This window comes from Dendropsophus ebraccatus, chromosome 1, assembly GCF_027789765.1.
Source record: "Dendropsophus ebraccatus isolate aDenEbr1 chromosome 1, aDenEbr1.pat, whole genome shotgun sequence".
Classification (NCBI taxonomy): Eukaryota; Metazoa; Chordata; class Amphibia; order Anura; family Hylidae; genus Dendropsophus; species Dendropsophus ebraccatus.
Genome location: NC_091454.1, coordinates 73939450 through 73964158, shown reverse-complemented (window position 1 = coordinate 73964158; position 24709 = coordinate 73939450). Strand labels below are relative to the sequence as shown.

The window sequence follows — 24709 nt, the reverse complement described above, 5'->3', positions numbered from 1 at the left end:
TTCTCTCTGCCAGGCAGGTGTCACCATGTCACACAGCTTCATTTTATTCCTAAACATCTGGTAAAATTTAAATAATGTCAGTGGAATGGAAACTTGAGACAGGACAATAGGCACCCGCATTGAAAATAAACGTTCTTTTTCTTGCAGTGGTTTTTAATTCCCTTTAAAGCCCTGGTTTTATAACTCAGCATGGGGGCATTTCTCCTGCCATAATCTTCCATTTTCAATAACCAATTTGTTCTTTCTGCTTGAATAATAGAATGTGTATTTAAAGGATAATGTTACTGAAATAGGTGCAGAGCTATTTCTAGGAAACAGAAAAACAAGGTAAATGAATGTGAAAGTCAAGTCCATATAAGATTAAACTTTCTTAAGCACTTCCTCTAAGTCTTACTTCATCTAATTAACCCCTGGTTTCCATATTATTTCAATAAACGCTGTTTTGTTTCAGCTAAGTTATCACATTGTTTTTCTACATGCAGTTTGCAAAAAATGTGTGAACTGCAACACATATTTCTTTAAACACGTTTTATAGGAAATCTGTCACTAGTTTTATGCTGCCCAAACCACAGGCAGCATGAAACACTGACAGACCCCCTTATTTCATCAATCTATAATCCAGCGTGAATAGTCTGGCTGTTTCTGATAAATCATTGGTATAGTTTTGGCTGGGTATAGGGTCCTGGTGGCTTGATTGACAGACTTTTTTCTATATGGAAATAGGGAGAGATCTGTCAATCAGGACCAGCAAAAACTATTGAAACTTTTCCCTTAAATACACCAGAATAAGTGACATATTTAATTTCAAGCATATTGCTTGGAGTGAGTGTTAGAGATGCAAGATGTAGATTATGTTCATTAAAATTACATTGTAGTCTTCAATTTTGGATGCAGATTAGTCCCAGAGTAGGCTACAGAAATCAGAGGCTACCTTCAGAATTTCTGCAGTTTTATTCTTTGGCGTATTTTCCTCCTACCACTAACTAAACTGTATGTTTAGTTACTGCTTTAGATTGAGTATCCAACTTGTACCTAACACTTAGTAGTAGTCCAGAACCCATTTCTATCAAATATAAAAAAAGACAGGTTTCCACACCCCATGCATTATGTTTCCTCTAAAGTTTTTGTCATTGGGCGTTTGTGATGTCCTCCACCCATACTTCTTTTTTGGGATATAGGTTTTTGATTTGGCCACTGGCAAGTGTCTGAAGCACTTAAAAGGTCATAGAGAAACTGTCCAGCATTGCCAGTTCACCCTCGATGGGAAATGGCTTGTATCAAGCTCTGATGACTCGACGATCCAGGTAAGTGCTTTACTCCTTATTTTACACCTAGGCTTTTATAGAAGCATGCCTTCCACACATGGTTTATTATCCATTTATCCTTCTCCCCAAGTGGAACAGAAAGCTATTAGAAATGGCATGATTATTGTATGCGCTCTCCCTGTAATGGCACCATATTATTACAGATTTCATCATATTACATTCCCAGTAGTGGCAGAAAATTGTAATTCCCATACCATTATTGTTTAATTGTACTTACTACATGGAAACCCATGTGCAAAGGATAATTCTGTTTCTTCAAGTAAAGATGTTATGGCATTTAGGAAGTGACTATTACACTACTACTTATTACTGTTCATCAGTAAAATTAGTCCTGCCATCTGCTATATGATTTCATTTTAGCTATTCAAAGTGGCTTGGTTTGTAACAGTTTATCAAAGAATAGAAGAGACTGAACTGCTGAGGTCAGTGACGAAAAGTGTAGAATATGTTAGTACTATATAAATACTGGGCACTGTCAATGATGTCAGTATAAATAGGGATGCACTGCTAACAAATTACTATATGTACATATCACAATTTACTTGGCATTGTATAAATAATATGACAATGTGCTCTGAATCAGGTCTGGGACTGGATTTCTGGAGGTAGTTTTTCACTACAAGGACACAAAGAAGCTGTGAGGTGCTTTAAAATTCTTGAGAATGTAAAACTCCTGTCCTGGTCATTTGATGGGACTGTGATGGTAAGACAATGATCAACTTTTCATCAATGAATAGTTTAAAATTTTTTTTAATATTTCCCAGCTTTATTATAGTTTGATGTAATGTCCTTAAGGGTACAAACCCACACACCGTATACGCAGCAAATACGCAACAAATACGCAGCAAATACGCAGCAGTTTGATGGTGAAGATTTAATGCTGAGTTCAGTTATTTAGATCTAATCTGCTGCATTTTTGTTGCGTATTTGTTGCGTTTTTGCTGCGTATCGCAGCAGTAAATACGCTGTGTATACGGTGTGTGGGTTTATACCCTAAAACAAGTTAAAATGAGGTATTGTGTGTGGCCTCCATGTGCCTTTATGACCTTCCTACAACTCCTGGGCATGCCCTTGATGAGGTGGACAATGGTCTCCTGAGGGATGTCCTCCCAGACCTGGACTAAAGCATCCGCCAACCCTTGGACAGTCTGTGGTCCAACGTGACGTTGGTGGATGGTGCAAGACATGATGTCCTAGATGTGCTTAACCGAACTCCGTGCCTTCATCTTGCAGGAACTGCTGACACACTCCAGCCACATGAGATATAGCATTGTCCTGCATTAGGAGGAACCGCACACAGGGCAAAATGCAACAGCATTTGGTCTCACAAGGGGTCTGAGCATCTCACCTCGGTACCTAATAGCAGCCAGGCTACCACTGTTGAGGACATGGCTGTGCGGCCCTCCAGAGAGATGCCACCCCACACCATTACTGACCCCCTGCCAAACCGGTCATGCTGAAGGCATGTTGCAGGCAACAGATCACTCTCCATGGTGTCTCCAGACTGTCACGTCTGTTACATGTGCTCAGTGTGAACCTGCTTTCATCTGTGAAGAGCACAGGGCCCAGTGGTAAATTTGCCAATCCTGTTCTCTGGAAAATGCCAAGCATCCTGCATGGTGTTGGGCTGTGAGCACAACCCCCATCTGTGGATGTAGGGCCCTCATACCATCCTCATGGAGTCCGTTTCTAACCGTTTGTGCAGACACATTTGTGGCCTGACGGAGGTCTGTTTGCAGGGCTCTGGCAGTGCTCCTTCTGTTTCTCCTTGCACAAAGGCAGAGGTATTGGTCCTGCTGCTGGGTTGTTGCCCTCTTATGGCCTCCTTCAAGTGTCCTGGTGTACTGGCCTGTCTCCTGGTAGTGCCTCCAGCCCCTGGATACTATGCTGACAGACACCGCAAACCTTCTTGCCACAGCTTGCCATCCTGTTCCATTTTGGATGAGCTGCACTATCTGAGCCACTTGTGTGGGTTGTAGAGTCCATCTCATGCTACCACGAGTGTGAAAGCACCACCAACATTCAAAAGCGACCAAAACATCAGCCAGAAAGCATAGGTACTGAGAAGTGGTCTGTGGTACCCACCTGCAGAACCACTCTTTTATTGAATGTGTCTTGCATATTGTGTGTGAAATTGATTGTCAATCAGCGTTGCTTCCTAAGTGGAAAGTTTAATTTCACAAAAGGTTCATTTACTTTGAGTTATATTGTGTTTAAGTGTTCCCTATATTTTTGAGCAGTGTATATTTAGATAGAAATTGAAGAATTATAATAAAGTAGTTCTCTAGATACACTGGACTGCAGGGCTGGATTATAGAGAGTGCATAGGTGGTCATTTGCCTACGAACTTCTACCATCTAATTTCCTCCAATCATTCTAGACTTTCAGCTACAAGACTTAAAGCGTAACTGTCATTTCAGGGCCATTTTTCTGAAAACAATAAATATCAACAGTACAAGCGATTTTAAGAAACTCTGTAATAGGTTTTATGTACTAAAAGAGTTTCCTTCTGTACTGATAAAGCAATCTCCCAGCCTCCCCCCTCACATCAAATGATTTCTCTGTCCATTATGTGGCTATGGAGAGGGGAGGGGCTGTTAGGAGTGACTGAGCACGGAGGATTTCTGCACAGCACAACACCCTGCAATCTTCTCTCAGTAAGTTCATAGATAAGCACTGACCTTTCTGACACCTGAATTTAGCGTTTTAGGTGCTCAGACAGTCTACAAACAGCTGACCTTCATGTCACCTCTTCCTGCTCCCTCATCTCCCTCAGCCCCTCCCCTCTTCATAGGCTTACAATGGAGAGAGCAGAGCCCGTCTTCACTGGCTTCTCTGTAATGAAGACGTGTTTGCCTGATAATGCACAAATAAGAAGTCAGGGGGGGAGGCTGGGAAATTGCTTCTTGAGTACAGAAGGAGGCTTTTTTGGCTGATGGAACCTATTACAGAGTTTCTTAAAATCGCTTATACTACTGATTTCTGCAATAAAAAAAAATGACAGTTACGCTTTAAGGGCCTGAAAAGCATCACATTGTACCAACAATATAAAAACTTTTATGTGGTTAAAAAATGTTTATATAGCATTTACTAATTTCAACTAATGAACTATATAAGAAATCAAACTGTTGAGCATACATGTTTATTACCATAGGAGAAAAGCATAAGCAGTTGCAAAATCTTTCTATAAATCCTAACCTCCTAGTTGAAGAGAGAATGGGGCAAGCTAAAATCCAACAAGCTATGCCTTTTTTTCACTAAAGACCAGACACCAAAAAACATGCCCATGGACCGATCTTGATTCTGCCTTTTTTATATGAGGTTTATAGTTGACTATTCCAAGAACATACTAGAATTAGGGTGGGTTCATACTACTGAATTCTCGCGGATAAACTCTGTGGAATTCCGCAGTATGTCCGTGCACACAGCCACGCGCCTTTCCGCCGGCTCCATAGACACCATTCTATGGGCCGGCATATTCCGCTATCCGCCGAAAGAAGTGACATGTCACTTCTTTCGGCGGATAGTGGAATACGCCGGCCCATAGAATGGTGTCTATGGAGCCGGCGGAAGTGCGCGAGGACATACTGCGGAATTCCGCTGAGTTTATCCGCGAGAATTCCGTAGTGTGAACCCACCCTTAGAGAGCATGCACCTCCCAGTCACCTCATCACTCCAGTGCATCTTTGAAGCATTTCTGACAGAAGGCAGTAGTCTTACATTTCAGTACTTTATTAAATAGTAAGTATGGAGGTTATAATATCCTTTAGAACTAAAGCACAGATAGGTCCCTAATAACTCTAAAACATAACTTTTATTTAAATGCTAAAAGCACAAATACCAAAACTCAAAACTCGTGCAAAAAAACACCTCCACCATATAAAACCAGGCATATATAGCCCCAAAAGGTATTGCATGCCACATGTATGTAAGTACACACATATTAAGGCTATGTTCACACTACGTATATGTCCTGCCGCATATTTTCGCGGCCGGACATATACGCGTTAAACTCCGGCCGGGGATTTACGCAAGTTGCGGCCGGCTACGTACGGACCGCGAACTTACGCTCGTAGTCTACTTACGCTTCCCGAGCGCCCTACGTAGCAATCTGACACCGGTCTTTTACTTGGAAATCTTCGGCTAGCCCCGGACACCCCACAGAACCTTTTGGATCGGCAAAGAAAAGTGGAAAAATGAAGAAATCGCCACTACGTACGGGACCGCATGTTACGATACGGACGTAAGTTGCGGCATTTTCGTCCTCAAACAATGGTCTGGTTCATTTTTTACGGCGCCGTATACGATCCGGGCGTAAGTTCGTACGTAGTGTGAACTGTGCAGCCGTACATGGTATACTTTCCATTGTATGCAAACTACGTAAATCTCCGGCCGCTTATTCACGGTAAACGCTACGTCCGGAGACTTACGTAGTGTGAACATAGCCTTAGAGTGTGTACTTACATACATGTGGCATGCAATACCTTTTGGGGCTATATATGCCTGGTTTTATATGGTGGAGGTGTTTTTTTGCACGAGTTTTGAGTTTTGGTATTTGTGCTTTTAGCATTTGAATAAAAGTTATGTTTTAGAGTTATTAGGGACCTATCTGTGCTTTAGTTGATTATTTTTTGGTCTAATATTTCCAGTCTAGCTACCAGGACTGTTCGGTGCTTATCCTTTAGAACTAGCCTATGTCATGCAAGTAAAGTGATTTTGTTTAATGTGTAGATGATTGATCTATAACCATTTTGGAATGTTTTAGGTGTGGGATCTTCAGAATGGATGCAAAGAAAACGAATTTCAATGTCACAGTGGTGCTGTCCTTTCTTGTGATGTTTCATCTGACTCACTGAAATTTGCATCTACTTCAGCTGATAACAGTGCCAAGGTACATAACAAAGTATGGTTTTAGTGTGTTTACAGTGCTAACGGACAGAATATAGTACATATTTTTAGAGTAAAGGTTGGTATGCCATTAATTATAATGAACAGAGTTAAAGCACTTGTACTACTGTTTCTTTTATTGCCTGAGTTACAGTAAGCTCATGTTTTAAAGGGATTTTGTACTAACAACATTTAGAAAGATAGAAGATTGTTGTCAGAAAAAGACCACTTAGTTCATATAGTGTGCCCTTCACTTAAAGTGTCACTGTCGTGAAATTTTTTTTTGCAGAAATCAATAGTCCAGGCGATTTTAAGAAACTTTGTAATTGGGTTTATTATCCGAAAAATGCATTTTTATCATGAAAAAGCTGTTTGAAGCTCTCCCCCCTGTCTTCATTGTTCTCCTATGGAGAGAGCTAAAGAAAAGACCAAAACAGGACAACAAAGAGTTAATCTACAAATCCCTCACGGGATATCTCCTGTGACAGTCACCAGTGACCTGTCTGAGCTCAGATTACAGCTGTCACCCAGCTCCGTGCCTGTAATCCTCTGTTATCTGCTTTCTGCTGCCGGCTAACTCCCTCCTTCCTCCTCCCCCCTCCCCTCTCCCTAGAGCAGACAGGGTACGTCTCCTGCAACAAGTCACAATTTTTAGATTTTTCAGAGTGGATGAAAAAGAGGAAGGAGGGGGGGACCTGGGAAAAGGCTTTTTACATGCAGATAATGGCAGATTTGGCTAATAAACCCAATTACAAAGTTTCTTAAAATCGCCTGGACTATTGATTTCTGCAAAAAAAATAAAAAATACGACAGTGACTCTTTAAAGATGTGTGATTGCAAGATGATCACAAGAACACATTCAAGTGCACCTACCTGTGTGACCACTGCTACATTCACTGTGCATGGGACTAATGAAGATTGTGCTCAACTATAGGTGTCAGTCAAATAGACAATAAATGGAGTTGCGGTCAGCAGATACACAACTGTTCCAAAGGGCACTTTTGAACTGCTGTTCCCTTGATTGGTGGGGGTCCTAGTGATTGGAAACCCAGCAGTCATACATTTATTATTTACCCTGTAGATAGGTGATACATGCTATATATATATATATATATATATATATATATATATATACACACAAGTTTGTTTTATAGAGCTACTCAACAGTTTATATAGATTTTAATAGTTCATATAGTTCAAAATCGCTTGTAGGTTTCTTTCTTAGTGACTTGCGGGTCTCCAACAGAGAAACTATTCGTTTTAAGGGTAGCTTCACATGTACAGTATCGCAGCTGATTTCACGCTGCAAGTTCTGCAGGGAAATCCACTGCAATGCTCTGCACTGTTATGGTCTATGGCTCTGCATTATCGCAGCAGATTTTCATTCCACCGCAAGAATTTAGCCCCACTGCCCGCTCAACTTATTAGCTGCTGGGCTAATACAAGCTAATACATTACCTGTCGTGCTCCTGTCTGATTCTTCAGCCAGAGAAGCAAATGGGGCAGTTAATGTATTAACTTGTATAAGCCTGGCAGCTAATAGGTTAAGTAGGCAGGCCATGACAGTACAGAGTATCGCAGCGGATTTTTGTAGCGTAAAATCTGCTGAGATACTGTATGTGTCAAGCTTCTGTTAAAGGAGAACTATCAGCAGGTAAGATTTGTATTGCGGGTCTCCAACAGTGAAATAATTCCTTTTAAAGGGGAACTATGAGCAGGTTAGACGGATCTTACCTGCTTATAGCCCCCTATAGTGCCCCGAAAAGTTATCTGTATTACCAAGACCAGTTCCAAGGAGGAAGGTAAGACACATACCTGCAGATAGTTCCCCTTTTATGAACGCTTCACAAGTACAGTATCCCAGCAGATTTTACGCTGTGAGTTTTGCAACGAAGTCCACTGCGATACTCTACTGTCATGGCCTGCCTACTTAACCCATTAGCTGCCAGGCTTATACAAGTTAATACATTACCTGCCTGATCTCCCGTCTGTTTCTCTGGCTGGAGAATCTGACGGGAGCATGACAGGATATGTATTAGCTTGTATTAGCCCAGCAGATAATGAGTTAAGTAGACAATGGAGCTAAATTCTCGCGGTGGAATGAAAATCCGCTGCAAAAATGCAGAGCCATAGACCATAACAGTACAGAGCATTGCAGTGGATTTCCCTGCAGCATTATGTTTAGGTCATGGAAGTAGAAGTTTTTTAGCATATGCCTTTTAAATAAAAGAAGAGATTTTGTAGGCTTAATAGGTGTATCAATTATTAGTAATATTATGTTTCAGATCTGGAGTTTTGCTGGATTCTCTCTTCTACACAAGCTGCAAGGTCATCAGAGTTGTGTGCGATGCTGCAAATTTTCATCTGATAACCACTATTTAGCAACTGGTGATGACAATGGTGAAATAATGGTACGTAAGTGTAGAGTCTCTTTGTATATGGGGCCACTGAGCATAGCGGGTACATTATCCATAAGGCAGTTCACCTGGCACCTGGGTGCAGTTATATTGACCGACCAGCTACTTGTAGGGGACCCTTGCCGGTGGTAATAAGGTGATGACACAGTTATATACCTTCTACAGGAAGTAGAAAGGAATTCAGCAGAAGAGTGCAATACTTTCTACAACCTTTTCCAAATGTTTGGGAAATTTTTAAAATATTTTAACATATGTTCATGATCATGCATAGCTAAAAAGTCACAAGACCTTGGAGTGGCTTCAGTCTTGATAAAGGTCTTCTTATAGCCCATAAGTCTCAAACTCAATTTACCCGGGGGCCGCTGGAGGTAGAGTCTGGGTGAGGCTGGGCCGCATCAGGTTTTCCACAAGAAGGGGACTGGGGGGTGACACAGGGGACTGGGGGGAGCTGGGGGGTGACACCGGGGACTGAGGGGAGGAGAGGGTGACACAGGGGACTCGGGGGAGCAGGGGGGTGACACAGGGGACTGGGGGGAGCAGGGGGTGACACGGGATTAGAGGTCTCTGAGAGGGGACTGGGGGTCTCTGAGAGGGGACTGGGGGAGCAGGGGTGACAGAGGGGAGCTGGGGGTTCACAGGGGACTGGGGGGAGCAGGGGGGTGACACAGGGGATTGGGGGGAGCAGGGGGGTGACAGGGGACTAGGGGAAGCAGGGGGTGACAGAGGGGAGCTGGGGGTGACACAGGGGACTGGGGGGAGACACAGGGGACTGGGGGTGACAAAGGGGACTGGGGGTCTCTGAGAGGGGACTGGGGGGTTCAGGGGGTGACACAGGGGACTGGGGGGAGCAGGGGGTGACACAGGGGACTGGGGGTCTCTGAGAGGGGACTGGGGGTGACACGGGGTACTGGGGGTGACACAAGGGACTGGGAGTCTCTGAGAGGGGACTGGGGGGTGACACAGGGGACTGGGGGGAGCTGGGGTCACTGAGAGGGGACTGGGGGGAGCTGGGCACACACCCCTCCTTCTCTCACCCCCGGCACCGGCCCTCTCCTCTCAAGGCCGTGGGGACTGCAGGGTGAGGTGATCGCATCGCTGCAAGTTCTGGGACTGTAAAGCAGGATCGGGGGTCTGCACTGCATCCCCCGGTCCTGCTGAACAGCCCCAGGACTTGCAGCGATGCGATCACCTTGCAGTCCCCGCGGCCTCCTCCTCCAGAGACCGGGGAGCTGCATGTGCGGCAGGGACGCTAGGGGGCGGCTGCTCTGCTAGGCGGCTGTAGGCCCCTGCACCGCTTACCTCCCCTACCACCACCGCTGCCACTGCCCACCTCTCCGAGGCTGGCCGAACAGCTGCAGCCGTCCCTGATGCCGGCCCCCCTCTGCCGCGTCATCAGCTGCTCAGCCGCGATTGGCTGAGCATAAAGTTAAGCTCAGCGAATCGCGGCTGAGCAGCTGATGAGGGCCGCACTTACAGGAAAGCTACCATTGAGGTGGTGGCCGTAAACTAGCATCCCGAGGGCCACAGTTGGCCCGCGGGCCGCGAGTTTGGGACCCCTGTTATAGCCCATGCATGTGTTTGCATGAAATCTGGTATAGAATTGGAATACCTGTATTTTCAATCATTCTGTTTTCCAGACGTGTTACTAATACCTCTTTTCTCTCTGTGGCAGATTTGGAGTGTGCAGAGTGGAGAATGTCTCAGACAATGCCACGAGGCTTCTGCGAATAAAGTGGATGGCTGGGTGACAGATATTCACTTTTCACATGACAGTAAACTATTAGTAACCTCTGGAGCCAATGTGAAAGTAAGCTTGCTAGAGATTGGTGCCCACTGATTCCTTTTTATTACTCAAATATAAAGCGACTGAACAAATAATCTACTTTGAAATAGATTATAAAGGGGATTATGTCCTTCAGGTGTAGTTACCTATTCCAAACTGAGATCAAATGCTGGAATATAAAAATAAATGCTTTAAATGCAGCTTTTCTTCTAGCAGCTGGAATTCTTGTGAACTGAATAAATACTAGTAGGGAAAGCACTTGAGTTCTGTCATCCTTAAAGGAAATCTATCACTGAACAATCTCCTTTACATTATGGCACATTATAGATGCACTATTAATTCTGGACCAACTGTGCCCACTCAACAGCCTCTAAAGGAGCCTTTTATGGGGGCCAAGAAATAGCTTGCAACACATGTCCTTTCACACATTAAAGGAGCAGTATGCTTTTAATGAAAAAAGATCTTGCATTGCATATTAAAAAGCTAGAATGTTGCTATATATTTTCTGTTTAAATACTTTGCTTTGTAGTTTCATAATCTCAGCTTCCAATCATTAAGTAGGAGCCTTTTGTAGTATTTTTTTAGGGGATGAAAATCTGTCCTGGTCATGTGATGGACAGTACAGAAATCAGAGCTGGAACAGGAAAGAGCCATCCTGTGTGTCCATCACATTACTTTCATCTTGTGGAAGTAAACCGGGGTTACAACTGAGTGACCGCAGCAGAGATCTTAAACTGAAACAAAGGGAATTGAAAAATCATCATTATACACTTAAGTATTAAAAAGTGAAATAATGCATCTCCTTGGGGTGTTGTGTCCTTTGGCCTCATAAATAGAGATAAGCGAATTGTTCATTTGAACAAAGCGAAGTGCTTCGTTTGATCAGTGCTCCGCTCATCAAGCTGCCAGCCTTTCAGAGCTGCTCTGCTCCCTGCCACTCCTCCCAGGATGCTGGGAAATGCGGGATCCAATCCTGGGAAACTTCTCACAGTTTCCTAGGATTGGATCCAGCTTATCCCCGACACCTAGGGTGGAGCAGCAGGGAGCAGAGCAGCGCTGAAAGGCTGGAAGCTTGATGAGCGGATCACTGATTAAATTAAGCACTTAGCTTTGTTTAGATGAGCGTTGCACTCATCTCTACTCATGAAAAATATTTACACTACATATTCTTTGCACATATGTATATTATTGTTTTTAGTGCGTGTGCATGCTGTAGTTAAGGGTGCCTTCACACCTAGCGACGCTTCGAGTCTGTAATTCTGCCGGCCGCTTAACCCTTTTAGCTCCCGCCCGGCTCCCGCTCCCACTCTGCTGTATACATTACCTCTCCTCGCTGTACGGGTCCCGGCGTACTGCTCTCCCGCCCCCGGCCAATCAGTGGCTGCGGCAGGGCAACACACTGATTGGCTGGGCGGGAGAGCAGTATGCCAAGACCCATGCAGCGAGGAGAGGAAATGTATACAGAGCGGGAGCGGAGCAGGAGCCGGGTGGCAGCTGAAGGGGTTAAGGGGCCGGCAGAATTACATACACGCAGCGGTCGTTCAGTAGTGAAAGTGATCTGCCAGGACCTACCCGACTCGCAGCGTAATTTACGCTGTGAGTCGCTAGGTGTGAAGGTACCCTAAAGGGGTACTCCGGGCAAGCTTACTTTGAACGGAGCTTAGCCACCCTCCTCTTCAGACACAGTGCTGTGTTGTACGTTGTGTCTGAAAAGGAACGCAGTACAGCCTAAAGCAAGGGTCACCCTCTGCAGCTGACATCACGGCACCGAATGGAAGCGCTGAAACGCACTGTGACGTCAGACTTCGTACTGTGACGTCAGACTTCTGGCGGCTGAACTCCGTTCAAAGTAAGCTTTCCCAGAGTACCCCTGTAATGCTGTGCATCTTTCCTCTTGCATTTCTAAAATTTGCATCACAGAGTCTTGACGCAGATTTGATCCATTGAATCAGACCAATTTTTTTTTTTAGTTCCTCCCACCATATGCGGCAACCACAGATTCTCCAGTCCAGTTCCAAATTTTTTCAACACCCGCCCTATAAAGATGAAACCCGGCACATAGGGCTTTTGAGGAGATTTTCCTGGGTTAAAAATTATGCAAAAGAAGGGTCCGTGGAGTCTCAGTTACGAGTCTCAAAACACGGGAATAGCCAGATATCCCTCCAGGGGAGGGAAGCCTATTGCCAAGGGGGTGCCTCCCAGTGGGGAGATCACCAAACCACCTCGATACGTAGTCCCTATTAATGTTCCAATACTCGCAACCGAGTGGGACTTAAGGGGCTACGTATTAGGGTGGTTTGGTGATCTCCCCACTGGGAGGCACCCCCTTGGCAATAGGCTTCCCTCCCCTGGAGGGATATCTGGCTATTCCCGTGTTTTGAGACTCGTAACTAAGACTCCACGAACCCTTCTTTTGCATATTTAAATTTATAGGGGGCAATGCATCAGTGGAGACTCTCCAGTGAGTACTCCATTTGATTTTTCTGTCGCTGGTCTCCCTGAGCTCAGCAAATGCTGTGTTTTGTTGGTCTGTTTTTCATTGCCCCTGTTAGCCAGAATCCTACTCCACACTGACGAGGGGCAACTACCCCGAAACGATCGTCTGTGGATGGATGCCTGCCTTGGTAAAGCCTTGTCATGTCGCAATACTCGCCACAGAGTTAGACTTTGACGTAAAAGGGGCCACCCTGGTATTTCCCTATTTATGTTCCAATACTCGCAACCGAGTGGGACTTAAGGGGCTACGTATCAGGGTGGTTTGGTGATCTTCCCACTGGGAGGCACCCCCTTGGCAATAGGCTTCCCTCCCCTGGAGGGATATCTGGCTATTCCCGTGTTTTGAGACTCGTAACTGAGACTCCACGGACCCTTCTTTTGCATATTTATAGGGGGCAATGCATCAGTGGAGACTCTTCAGTGAACACTCCATTTGATTTTTTTTGTCGCTGGTCTCCCTCAGCTCAGCGATATGCTGTGTATTGTTGGGTTAAAAAGTAGTCTTATAAGCAGGAAAATACTGTATTTCTTTGAGGTCTACAGGTAATGATGGATGATACAGCAAAGACGCCACTCTTTATCTGTTGTATTTCTGTATTGCTGTAGTAGGCAATATTGTATCAACAAAGCGGATGGAAAGCTTTTACTTACAGTCTTTTTATTCTTTTTTTTTCCACAGTGGTGGGATGTGGACACTGGCACCTGCAAACAGACTTTCTACACAAATGGCACAAACTTGAAGTCAATATATCCATGTTCTTCTTTTAGAACTTTTGTAACCATTGACAATCTTGGAATTCTGTATGTGCTTCAGCTGGTAGAATGACAATGACACTGCGTGCGTTAAATATGCTGTTCCATTAGGTTCTTTTGATAATCTACCTTGTAGAACAGGATGCAAACTGCGAGCAAACCAACAGGGATCTTGTACACATCTCAGCTTAGCACTGCTCTCAAATACGACATGCTGTGTTTTTTTAATTGCCACTTGGCAGTAGGCGGGGCAGAATAACGCTGAATTGAATGCCTTTTAATCACACCATTTTCCTTCTGCTGTCATTACTCTACTGTACTGTAAGTCACCTTAAAGTGACTGCACCACAGCACATCCTATAGAAAGTGTAGACCTACAGAAGTAGCCATTGCACTGGTTACTGGTTTTTTTTTGTCTTCATTGCATGTGAATATTTTCTATATACATTTATTACATAAACTGTGAATTCATTTCTGGGAACGAGAGATTTTTGATAAATAGGCAGCAGCAATGTATAATTTGTCTTTTTGCACTAAATTATAAGTTTGAAAATAACTCAAAAAATCATTCCAGTGATTGTAGCTTTTATCAGGAACAAGGGGAGGTATTCAGTTTATACAGTATGCACCAGACACCCCAGTGTAAGTCTGTGTTCTGCTCCATAGATACTTATTTACAATTTTATATTGAGGAATAATTCTTCTATGCCATATATGTGTTGTGTTTTTTTAGTAATCGTTTGTTCCATCATACACATTTGGGCTACTGATTTTATTGGTTTCTCCATCCTTGTGAATTCAGCCATTATTTAGGGATTACTTATCTACAGTATATACTTTAAATCATATGTAATTTAGGTTTCTAAAACTGTTAAGGAAATGTGTGGTGTTTGCTTTTATCTGGTGCCAACCTCCTTAGTATTGTTTACTTCTATCAACAATCCCAGGTTTTGGGGGGGTTGACATACCAACTTGCCCCTTTTCTAGTAAAAATACATAAAGTAGTGAGCTTTATTTTTCTGTTTTCATAAATCAGTAGTACATTTATTTTTAACTTTCAGGGGGAAGTAGCATCTTGCTCACTTTATAGTAGTCTTTAGTTACCTCATCCTCTTTCTTTATCCGCAGGCTATCAAGTATGTCTGAAAACTGGGTCAGTTTACATCGGGGAAGAATTACCAAGCTAAAACCAACAGAAATCTGGTTTACCCTATACCAAAACTGGTATAAATCCCCTGTTGTAGATGAAAATCAATAGTTTTACAGTGCAAAAAGAGCAGTAGCACATTGCACATTGATACCATGGCAGAACTTCCCAAACAGCTCTTTTTTGGGCCTTATGGTGCGTTTACACAAAGAGATTTATCTGACAAATTTTTTAACCCCCTCCCGCCGCTGCACAGTAAATTCACGTCGCTGCAGCCTATGCCGGGTGCTGCAGCGATGTGAATTTACTGCTAAGGATGACACATGCGTAGGGGCTGCACCTGTGTCATCCGCGGCGGGTCCCGGCTATCAGTGATAGCTGGGGACCTGCCGGAACTCTCAGCACCGGAGCCCGGCTCTCAGCACGACCGCAGTATCTATAGGGCTCCGGAGAGACAATTCTCCCTCTACTGAGGGAGAACTGTCTCTCCGGTGTCCATCGGGGCTCTGTGATCTGATCGCAGAGCCCCGATGGTAGTCATAGAAACCGGAAGCTTCAGGCTTCCGGTTTCTGTCTACGGAGGCCAGCGGGGGACAGGAGGGAGGACAGAACGTGCGCCTGTCAGCTCTGCCGCCTCCCCTCTCTCCCCTGCCTCTGTTATAAGATAGTAACAGCGGCAGGGGACATCGGAGAGGCGGCAGAGCTAGGGGACATCAGCTTATGGGATCTTTATGATCCCATAAGCTGTTGTAAAACCACGACCTGGGCATTGAGGCATCAATGATCCCAGGTCGTGAAAGGGTTAAGCCAAGGCCAGGAATGGATTTGAGAAGAGGAGAAATCTTTCCATTATGACCTGTTCTCTGTTTATAGTCTGTTCCTGGTTTTGGCTTAAAAAATCTGTCAGATAAATCTCTCTGTGTAAACGCACCATCAGATCTATTGACTTTCATCTACAACTTGCTTTGTAGGACAATGGGAGCCTATATTTTTCCATTCTATGCAAAAGTTGTGCCTATGATGATGGAGCTCCACCAGGTGAGCAGACTGTATGATTGAAAAAGAGGGCATGGGTTAAAATGTACTAAATTTTGGCAAAATTGTGGTGCAAGATATTGGTCTAAGGATTCGCTGTGGATTTCACACTGCGAGTTTGAAGTAAAATCTGCTACGAATCCTGTAAGTGTGACGTTCAATGGGGTTACATACCCAAAGCGGAATTTTCATTGCGCTGAGAGTATGTAACCCGGCCCCTTTAACCCCGCGCAGCCCACAGCATACATTACCTGCTTGGTGCCACGGCTGCATGTGAGGCGCCCGTCGGTCACGCTCAGCCAATCAGTGCTGCCGTGCACTTATTGGCTGATGGGGAGCGACGGGAGCCTCACATGCAAGTTCCAAAAGAACCGGCACTCCGGTTACATCTGTGGTGCGGTGCACGTAGTAACAATGTAGCAATAATGAAGAAATCCCGACACTCACTACTGTAGTCTTTTTAACGATGAGTTTTTAATGCGTGAGGCTGCAGCGTTCCATGCCTAACATGCAGCTGCGGAGAAGGTAATGTATGCTCCGGGTGGTGGGGGGTTAAAGCGGCTGAGTTACATATCCGCAACTGAATGAAAACCCCATTGAACTTCACACTACCAGGATTCGCAGAGGATTTCACTGAAACTTGCAGCATGAAATGCGCTGCAAATCCGGTACATGTGAAGCTACCCTAAAGCAGGGATATCAAACTTGCATCCCTCCAGATGTTGCAAATCTACAATTTCCATCATGCCTGTACAACCAGACCCAAAAGTAAGGCAACCAACAGTTGGCCAAAGGAACAGAATAATGTAGTTGGCACATGCATGCTTAGTCTAGTCTTAAGCTAAGTTTTAAGGGTATGTTCACAGATTTTTTCTCTCTCTCTTTTTTTGTGTTTTAGAGAGACTAAAAATAATTAGAGGAGAGGGAGAGTGTATAAATAAGGGATCATGGAATCTAATTATATAGATCATGCAAAAGATGAAAAAATACCCTAAGGCTGGCTTCACATTGCCTTAAAACTTAGAAAAACAGCAATAAAAATGCCAGTGGCCAGATGTTAGCTTGAGGTTAATGGAAGTTTATGATATGCCTTACACATATGGCGTTTTTCTCCCTTCTGGTGCTTTTGAGGCTGTGTGGCAGTTTTTCCAAAACGCAGCATGCTGAGGGTGTGGCATGTTTTCTACCATAGACTTCAATGGGGTTGTTCAGGTATGCATATGGCCTTTTTGGGTTTTTTTTTTTTTTCTTGCGTTTTTGTCACCTTTTGTGGTCCAGCAACTAGGTCATGTGGTGGCAGAAGAAAAAAAAAGTTTAACACACAAAAAAATCTAAACCACAAAAGAGATCATTTACACAGTCAAAAATGCCAGAAAAAACACAATTTTTCTGGTATTTTTTTGGAGGCAAAAAAACAAAAAAAAAAACGCCACACAAAAAGGATGTGTGAGGGCACCCTAAATATGCAGTTTTCTGGCTGCTTGAAATCAAATATACCTCTCCACCAGCCTATAGTGTGATTGTTTGTTTGTTTTAACTATAGGTATGCTGTGCATTGAGAAAGACTTTGGGGTGTTTCTTTGCAGGATAGGTCAGAATTTTTACTTTTTTAAACAATGACAGTTTATCTAATAATATAGTATTCAAAAACTTGTGGCTATACACCTAATGGTGTTTTCTTTGAAAGAGACTGATACTGATTTGTATTGTATTGAGTAATATTGTACCATATAAGAGAGGAATAGCCTGTTGTCTGTTCTTAAAGGGAAAACTCCTGGATTATTATTATTTTTTTTTTCTATCACTATTGTTGCAGTGTCATCCGTTTCATCGGATTGACAAACATTGCTGGATCTGTGCACTTCAATATTATGTCATGTGCCCTCTGATCAGCCATTATCTTAAAGGGGTTATCCAGTGCTACAAAAATATGCCCACTTTCTTCCAGAGACTCTTGTCTCCAGTTTGGGTGGAGTTTGGTTACTTGGTTCCATTTAAGTGAATAGAGCTTAATTACAAACCCCACCTGAACTGGAGACAAGAGTCACGTTGTCTCTGGAAGAAAGTGGCCATGTTTTTGTAGCACTGGATAACCCCTTTAATTTTTAAACTGCATCCTATCCCTTTCAAACCTGCTATCAATCCCATGATGAATAAACATCTGGGCAATCAGTGCATGTGTGCCTGCTGGGAGGACAGTGCTATTATCCTCATCTCCATATATCTCTGAATAAGATAAGAGCCTATAATATACAATCAGGGACACTGTGGTCAAACCCATTCTAAGTGTGTAGCAGGAGCTGTATAATATAATATAATATATATATAATATATATATATACATACCAACAAGCATGGGAGTGATTCTTCAAGGCTGGGGCCAGGAGCTGCATTTAATATTCTTTTCCTTTAGATAGATAGAAATTATAATTCTTAGAAGCAGCACATGTACTATTCCTCCTTTGGGGTACATAACACAGAAAAAATCTGTACAGATTTGCAGTAAAAGATGATGGTGGTGCTTTATTTATTAGAAGGCCATAGAACACTATGAATTGTTATTATAAATACCAGCAATACATAAACCCTTCCAGCGGCTGTATAACAATACACTTGTCCTGAGCTGCCGGTGTTCATGTTATTTTTATATACAGACTGTTCACATACATGCCTGGCGTTAATAAGCATTTTCTGTTCCAGTAAAAATCACTCGAGCTGTGTGATTGATTTGTGGCCGCATACACAACATGCAGCACTTCTGCCAATTGTGCCAGACCAATCTGCTTTTAGTCTTTGATTTGACAGCGTTGTTTGGAGCTATAAGTAATCAGAAAAATGATTGCATAGCATTAGAAGGTACAATCTTGAATACCAAATACCTTCATCAATACATGCTTATTTACTGCTGTCATAGAGGGCAGGGAAATCTTCCATTTATAGGACTTTTTTATATCGTCACAGATGTTTGCCTTATTTTAGATATGTTTATACAATTAGTTAAATCTATCCAGCAGCATGTCTGTTGCTAAGACATTAAAGTGATACGAAATAGAGATTTGGGGTCATTTATAAAAAGTGTAGGAGCCACCAGTGCTGGGTCAGAGCCCGGCCGAGCCCCCGCTAGAGCCCCTTATACTCACCTCGTTCCCAAAGTCCCGCTTCTTCAGCCGATCCCGGGACGGAGATATCACCGTGGGAAGCCCGGCACGCCCGCTGCTGAGGCGAGTCCGGCGCTGCTGAGATGAGTCCAACGCCCATAGAGAATGACTGCTCCATTCATTCTCTATGAGCGTCAGACTCATCTCAGCAGCGCGCGCCGGGCTTTCCACGGTAATATCTCCATCCCTGTGAGTGATAAACCTATCCTGTGGATATCTCATCAGTCCATTTTGCCAAGAGAACCCCTTTAAACAACACCAGGTTGTAGAATGAAATGTTTCCAGCATGTTATAATACACAATGGGGGAATTTAGCAAATCATGCACACCAGAAAACAAAATTGATAAAAAATTTTGCTAGCCTCATTTTTGAAAAATTATAAAATTATACAAGTTGCTACTTTCTAAAATGTTGGGTGGGGCTAAAGCTGGGTTCACAAAGAGATGCATTTGTGTGCATCCTTTTCCATAGACTTCCTTTATTAAAAAAAAAAAAAAGACCAAAACGCATGTTTTTTTTTTAAGGTAGACAAAAACATGGTCGACCACATTTTTATATACGTTACAAAAGGATGCATTTTGATCGTTTTTTCTTTTTTATGGAAATCATTTGAAAAACAGATGCACACAAATGCAACAGTTTTTCCATCCGTTGTTTTCAAAAACAAATAAAAAGTATGAGCCCGGCCTTAGAGGGAGGGGCAGGACCTCATTCAGACTGACAGATTTACTATTATTTATGCTAGACATTATCATAAATTATAGCTGAAATCTTCGTCAGCTGATAGCTGGTGTAGGTTTTAGTTCCAGGGCACATGGACAGCATGCACCTCTTAATGCATTTGGCACTCTAGCATGAGGTCACTTCAGATTGGTGTCTGAAAAGCTGATTTTAGTAAATTTCCCCATAATGTGTACGTTGTTCTCTGAGTCTCCAGGGATCTGTGTTCTTGATAATGCTGAATGGAAATACTTTTGGTACCATTTCTAAAAATAGTTTACTTTCAACATTTAGCAACATTTCTATGCAAATCTCAAAGACTTTTTTTTTGGAGTTTTCAAATAAAATATTACAAAGAAAACCCATTGACCTTCTGTTATTTCTTTCTTGTCACAAAGTTGCATTTGCCATTTTGGAAAGAAGCTTTTTTGGGTCAGTACTTAGTTATTTGAATTTTTCTGCAATTGTTTCAGTTGAAAACTACCGTACTCTGTAGTACTGCATGTGAAAATGGGGACATTTCGGAATTTGTAACAAGTGATGCAAACCGTTCCATAAAATCTTTGGGGATAAAACTTCACACTTATAGCATGCCATGGTTTAAAAGCTAGAAAATGCTAGAAAAAGTGCAATGTACAAATGAAAGTGTCATAAACATGAACCTCAGTGTGTTTGTGTGTAAACCTGGTCTTAATAAGCTGGGCTCTGTTCACAACCTAGTTTTTTGTTTCCATTGAAAGTATACTGCATGTTAGAAATTAGAGATGAGCGAACCTCGAGCATGCTCGAGTCGATCCGAACCCGAACTTTCGGCATTTGATTAGCGGTGGCTGCTGAACTTGGATAAAGCCCTAAGGCTATGTGGAAATCATGGATATAGTCATTGGCTGTATCCATGTTTTCCAGACAACCGTAGAGCTTTATCCAAGCCCCAGCCAATCAAATGCCGAACGTTCGGGTTCGGATGGATATGAACCCGAACCCAGTTCGCTCATCTCTATTAGAAATATTTCCTGGCATTTACCTTAGATGGAAGCCTCCCCAAGTATTATCCAGGATTACAAAAAGCACAGATACTTTCTTGCAAAAAAAAAAAAAAAAAAAAAAATGCCACTTTTGTACTTGGTTGTGTGTGGTATTACAAGTCAGCTGCATATATTTTAGTGGAATTGAGATGCAATACCACACATAAACTAATGACAAGAGTGCAAGAGTGGTGCTATTTCTGGAAGAAAGTGCATGTTTTTTCTAAGCATTGACAACCCCTTAAGTAACCATGACATACAGAAAGTGGATATAGTGAGAGCTCAAGCCACAAGCCCTTTTGATATCAACGCTAATAGCAGGCACAGAAGGATCACCTTTGACGACTATTTAACCATTTAAGTGCCACTTTCAGTGACATTTAAATGGCCTTATCATATCTGCATTGGAGTTCAGTGGTCCAGGTATCCTCCCTTCATCAAGATCATGGGGAGCTGGTTATATGTCTGTGCAGCCCAGTACCTTCCTGGGCTGCCTGACATCAGCGATTATTTCAGCTTGTCTCCAGTAGGCTGAAGCCATCAAGCCCTGATATGATGGATCAATGAAGTACATAGGTTTACATTGATCTCTATGAGCAATCATGGTTACTGCAGAAATGTGTAAAAAATAATAATTATATATATATATATTACAGTATATCCTTCCTACAATAAAAGCTTAACCCCTTGACGACCCAGGATGTACTCGTATGTCCTGGGGTGGATAGGGGGGTCACGCTGTGACCCCTCTCTGAACTGCGCGGTTCCATGGCCTGCTAATTAGCCATTCAAATGCAGCTATCAAAACTGACAGCTGCATTTAAATGGCCTGTTTCCTAGGGCTAGTGGCGGGATCACCCCCCTGCGATGCGATCCCTGCTTGTTGCTGGGCCGGGGGTTCTGCACCATAAAGGTACTGATCCCGGCTTGGCAATCCATTGCTCTGAGCTCCGTCAGTCCAGAGCAATGCATAACTGATCTCAGAGCTCTATGCAGTACATATGTACTGCATAGATCCATATCAGGGATCAGTGTAGTTATAATAGAAGTCCCCATTATTATAAATAATTAAAAAAAATCCCCCTCCCCTATTAAAAGTTTAAACCACCCCCCTTTTCCCATTTTATAAATAAATAAAAACTTGTTTGTTATCGCCACATGCTTAATCACCTAAACTTAAATTATCACATTCCTGATCGTGCACGGTAAACAGCGTAAGCACAAAAACCCACCAAAGTGCAAAATTGACCATTTTTAGTCACATCAAATCCAGAAAAGGTGTACTAAAAAGTGATCAAAAAGTCACATATATGCAAGCAAGGTACAGATAGAAGGAACAGATCATGGCCCTAAAAATGACACCTCACGCAGCCCCATAGACCAAAAAATAAAAGCGATATAAGGATTAAAATAGAGCAAAAAACTAAAATTGGCCTGGTCATCAAAGGGTTAATTAACACCCTATTCCTATTTTTAAAATAATAAATGTCTTTGGTATCACCACATGCAGAATGGCTCCTCTGTACCGGCAGCTGCTGGAGCCCAAGCGTCAGGGTTAGCCGCTGGAGCCCAAGCGTCAGGGTCAGCCCTAACCCTAACCCGTTGACGCCTCTTCGGTCCTATGAGCGCCTTACCACTCCGTACCCTGCCCAGTGTGTCCCCGCCTTCTATGGTGCACCACTTCGGTTCTCTGTGATTTAAAGAGACAGTGCGGTCCTAATTGGTTTTGTGGACAAACACCTCCCTATAAATTCCTGCCCTGACCCTAGTGTTAAAGGGGAACTGTAGGTAGAGGTTAAAAAAAAAAAGAAACTTCTGCAGAAGCATAACACATTACTAACTTATCTATCCCAGTTTTGAAACTACCAAAAATCCATTTGTTTGGGGGAGTTTTGCTCTTTTTTGTGTTTCTGTTCTTCCTGGTTTGGCATTTCCCAGAATGCAATGCTTTCCCTCATGTGATCATCACAGCCCCCACCCATTACAATCAGTAAAATTAGTGCTGCACCTGCTTCTGGTCGGTCAGAGATGGTGAAACAGTCAGGGGAATGGGTTATCCAGCCAAGCCTCCTGTGACATCACGCCCTGCCTCTTGTATGCATCATCAGCAAACACACACAATGTGAGACAGAGGCATGGAATATTTGTCTCCTAGGGGGGGATAGGAGCAGGAGACAATGTGAATTGGCACAGGGGGCATTTTTTTTTCACTTCCTGGGTTTCTATCAGCTACCAGTGTGACAGAACCGCTCAGATACAGTAATACATTGTATAGACACATCTATATAACTTTTAATGTACTTTTAATAGAAAACAAGTGTTTCTTATCTGGAGTTCCCCTTTAAAGCCTGCCTGTGGTTCTAGCCACCTGTGCTTCCAACCGTGAGTCCTGCTGCTTGTGGTTCCAGCCGTGAGTCTTTCTGTGTCCCTCTCTGCCTGCCTACGTGTCTCCAGATGCACCTTGCCTGTCGCTGCAAGCCAGGGGCAGCAAGTCCATCCCACCTTGCGGTGGGCACTGGTGAAGACCAGCAACCCCTTAGACTCTGCTCCCTGGTGCGTCTTCACCATCGCTAGCGGTGGTACAACAGATCCACGACTCCAGTCGTAACATTGGCAAACTGCATAAACATGAAATCCTTCTGAAATTTAAAGGGGTTAAGGCAATTAAGGGGTTAAAGTGTACCTGTCATCATGGCCGGATCAGCGGTGAATTCCACTCTGCAGGCGGAAATACGGTGTCCATGGCCACAAACACGCATGAGACCGTGATGCCCATGACCCTCATTGGGTGAGAAAAAAAATGTAACAATGTTAAACAGGGTTATAGGGACTATAGCAATGCTTAGATGTGCTTTTCTCTGGTCCCACTGTATGTCTAGTAACTAGTGCAACTTTAATAGATCTGTTCTCTTTTCACTTCCACCCATTTTCATGTACCACTTAGCATTGTACAGGATAGTTGATGTGAAATAAAGACAAATAATAAAGCTTTTATTCTTCCTGGTACATTGATTAATTATACCTTGGCCTTTCTTGCTGACAGGCAGAACAATACATATAGAACTGTAAAGGCCCTATTACATGGGCCAATTATTGTTATTGAGTGTTCCTAAGAACGCTCATTCACCTGATATTCGGTCTCTGTAAAAGAACCAGCGATCAGCCAATGAGCGAGCAAACACCCATTCGTCGGCTGATTTAAACTGTTGTACAGCTATAAAAATCATCATGACTAAACAGGAGATGTGCGGCCAATAACAATGTATTTGAATGGTTGCATAAACGATACTGCAATACATTCCCGATACATTTATGTAGCCCAGCCACGCAGTTGATTGAGCTTTGTCAAGCTAGCATCACATGTTACTACATTAACCCCTTAAAGCGGTACTCCAACAATTTTAATTTTTTTTTGTAACAAACTGATGTCAGAAAGTTGTATAGATTAATAATTTATTTATATTTTAAAATCTCTAGTCTTCTAGTACTTATCAGCTGTCCTGCAGGAGGTGGTGTATTCTTTCCAGTCTGACACGGTGCTTTCTGCTGCCAGTTCTGTCCATGAAAGGAACTGTCTAAAGCAGAAGAGGAGATTTGCTACTGTTTTGGACAGTTCCTTACAGACAGAGGTGGAAGCAGAGAGCACTGTGTCAGGCTGAAAAAAATACACCACTTCCTGCAAGACATACAGCAGCTAAAAGTACTGAAAGACTTGAGATTTTTTTTTAAATAAATAGAAGTAAATCACAAACCTAAATAACTTTCAGAAACCAGTTGATTTGCAAGAAAGAACTTTTAGCTGGATAACTCCTTTAACACATAATCCTGCAACTGTAACAGTACCTTTACACAGATCTATGACAGATTTTTGAAGCCAAAGCCAAGGATGGATTTGGAAAGAGGAGAGTGGTGCTGTCTCTGGAGGAAAGTGGCCATGTTTTTGTAGCACTGGATAACCCCTT

The 24709-nt window shown here is 43.1% G+C and overlaps 1 protein-coding gene across 1 annotated transcript in view; it reads left to right on the top strand.

Moving 5' to 3' along the window:
* APAF1 (apoptotic peptidase activating factor 1) overlaps positions 1–14431 on the top strand; it is a 62040-nt gene extending 47609 nt beyond the window's left edge. Inside the window, exons 22-27 of the mRNA XM_069973025.1 lie at positions 1179–1304; positions 1909–2028; positions 6091–6216; positions 8498–8623; positions 10302–10436; positions 13588–14431. Of these exons, the coding sequence (XP_069829126.1) occupies positions 1179–1304; positions 1909–2028; positions 6091–6216; positions 8498–8623; positions 10302–10436; positions 13588–13734 (780 nt within the window). The 3' untranslated portion in view covers positions 13735–14431. The remainder of the gene's footprint in view (positions 1–1178; positions 1305–1908; positions 2029–6090; positions 6217–8497; positions 8624–10301; positions 10437–13587) is intronic.
* The last annotated feature ends 10278 nt before the right edge of the window (positions 14432–24709 follow it).